This window comes from Trichinella spiralis (genome assembly GCF_000181795.1).
Source record: "Trichinella spiralis strain ISS 195 chromosome Unknown Scfld6273, whole genome shotgun sequence".
Classification (NCBI taxonomy): Eukaryota; Metazoa; Nematoda; class Enoplea; order Trichinellida; family Trichinellidae; genus Trichinella; species Trichinella spiralis.
In genome coordinates, this window is record NW_003533212.1 from 1 (window position 1) to 1,031 (window position 1,031).

The window sequence follows — 1,031 nt, forward strand, 5'->3', positions numbered from 1 at the left end:
TTCTTTTCATGCGTACAATCAAATGCCACAGTGAAAACATCCAAATTAAAAAAAAACATAAAACAATAATTACACATAACACTCATGCCAGCTATACAACCAAATAAAAATTAACATTAAAAATGTCATTAGATAAAATATCGATTGAAAGTACAACTTACTCGTTTCAATTTTTCTACAATTTTCACATATCGCATCTAAATAATAGATTAAAATTAAACTCGGTAAATACACGCACATAAGTATCTATATATAGAACTATTATTGCCAATGAATATTTATGTGAAAAATGTTTTAAATAAAAAAAGAAACATTCTTATTTAAATTATGAAACTAAAAAACTACTCACTTCAAGCGCCAAAATGCTTCCTACAATTTCAGGAGATACTTCTGATTTCTTAGGTGTCTCGTTTTCATAAGTCAGTGCCGGTACTTCTTCCTCATGAGCTAATGCCAGTATCTGTTCCGTATTAGTCACTGTCGGTACTTCTCTATTAAACTGCAAGTTTCTGCTTACATCCTAAACAAAACAAAACAAATTTGCTAAATGTGATTTAATAGGTTAGTCACAGAAATAAACTTTCAGATGCTTTTTTTTATTTCGTAAATTTTTTTTTGCAAATTATAATTAAAAATAGATAAAACTTTCATACATTCAATCGTCTTGTTTCCTTTATTCTTGTCGGGTTATATGAATAATCCTGACCAATTTTACCCTATAAAAAACGTTTTTTCAGCAATAAAACCAAAATATTTTTAGTATATATCATATTTTTAATATTTAATTTAAACAAAAACAAAAAACATTCAGAAAGTCAAATCAAAAGTCTGATAATATTAAAATTGAAAAACATTCACTCACTGTAGTTTGGAACGGTCCAGGGTATCTTGCAAATTGTACACTTATAGGATAATGTATACCGCACCCTAAAAACACTTCATTCTGCAAATCATTCAATATTGCAACATAGCTCTCTAACGTGGAAAAGTTTTCCCGTGCAAATTCTGCACAGCGGCATAGCACTGGTCCA

General features: G+C 28.9%; 1 protein-coding gene across 1 annotated transcript; it reads right to left on the minus strand.

Moving 5' to 3' along the window:
- Nucleotides 1-161: 161 nt before the first annotated feature.
- Tsp_14997 (conserved hypothetical protein) lies at nt 162-943 on the minus strand (the record flags this gene model as incomplete). The annotated part of the gene is made up of 3 exons (XM_003366266.1): nt 162-246; nt 350-499; nt 863-943. Coding segments are annotated over 3 exons (316 nt in total), but the record flags the coding sequence as incomplete, so codon positions are not given.
- Between the last annotated feature and the right edge of the window lie 88 nt (nt 944-1,031).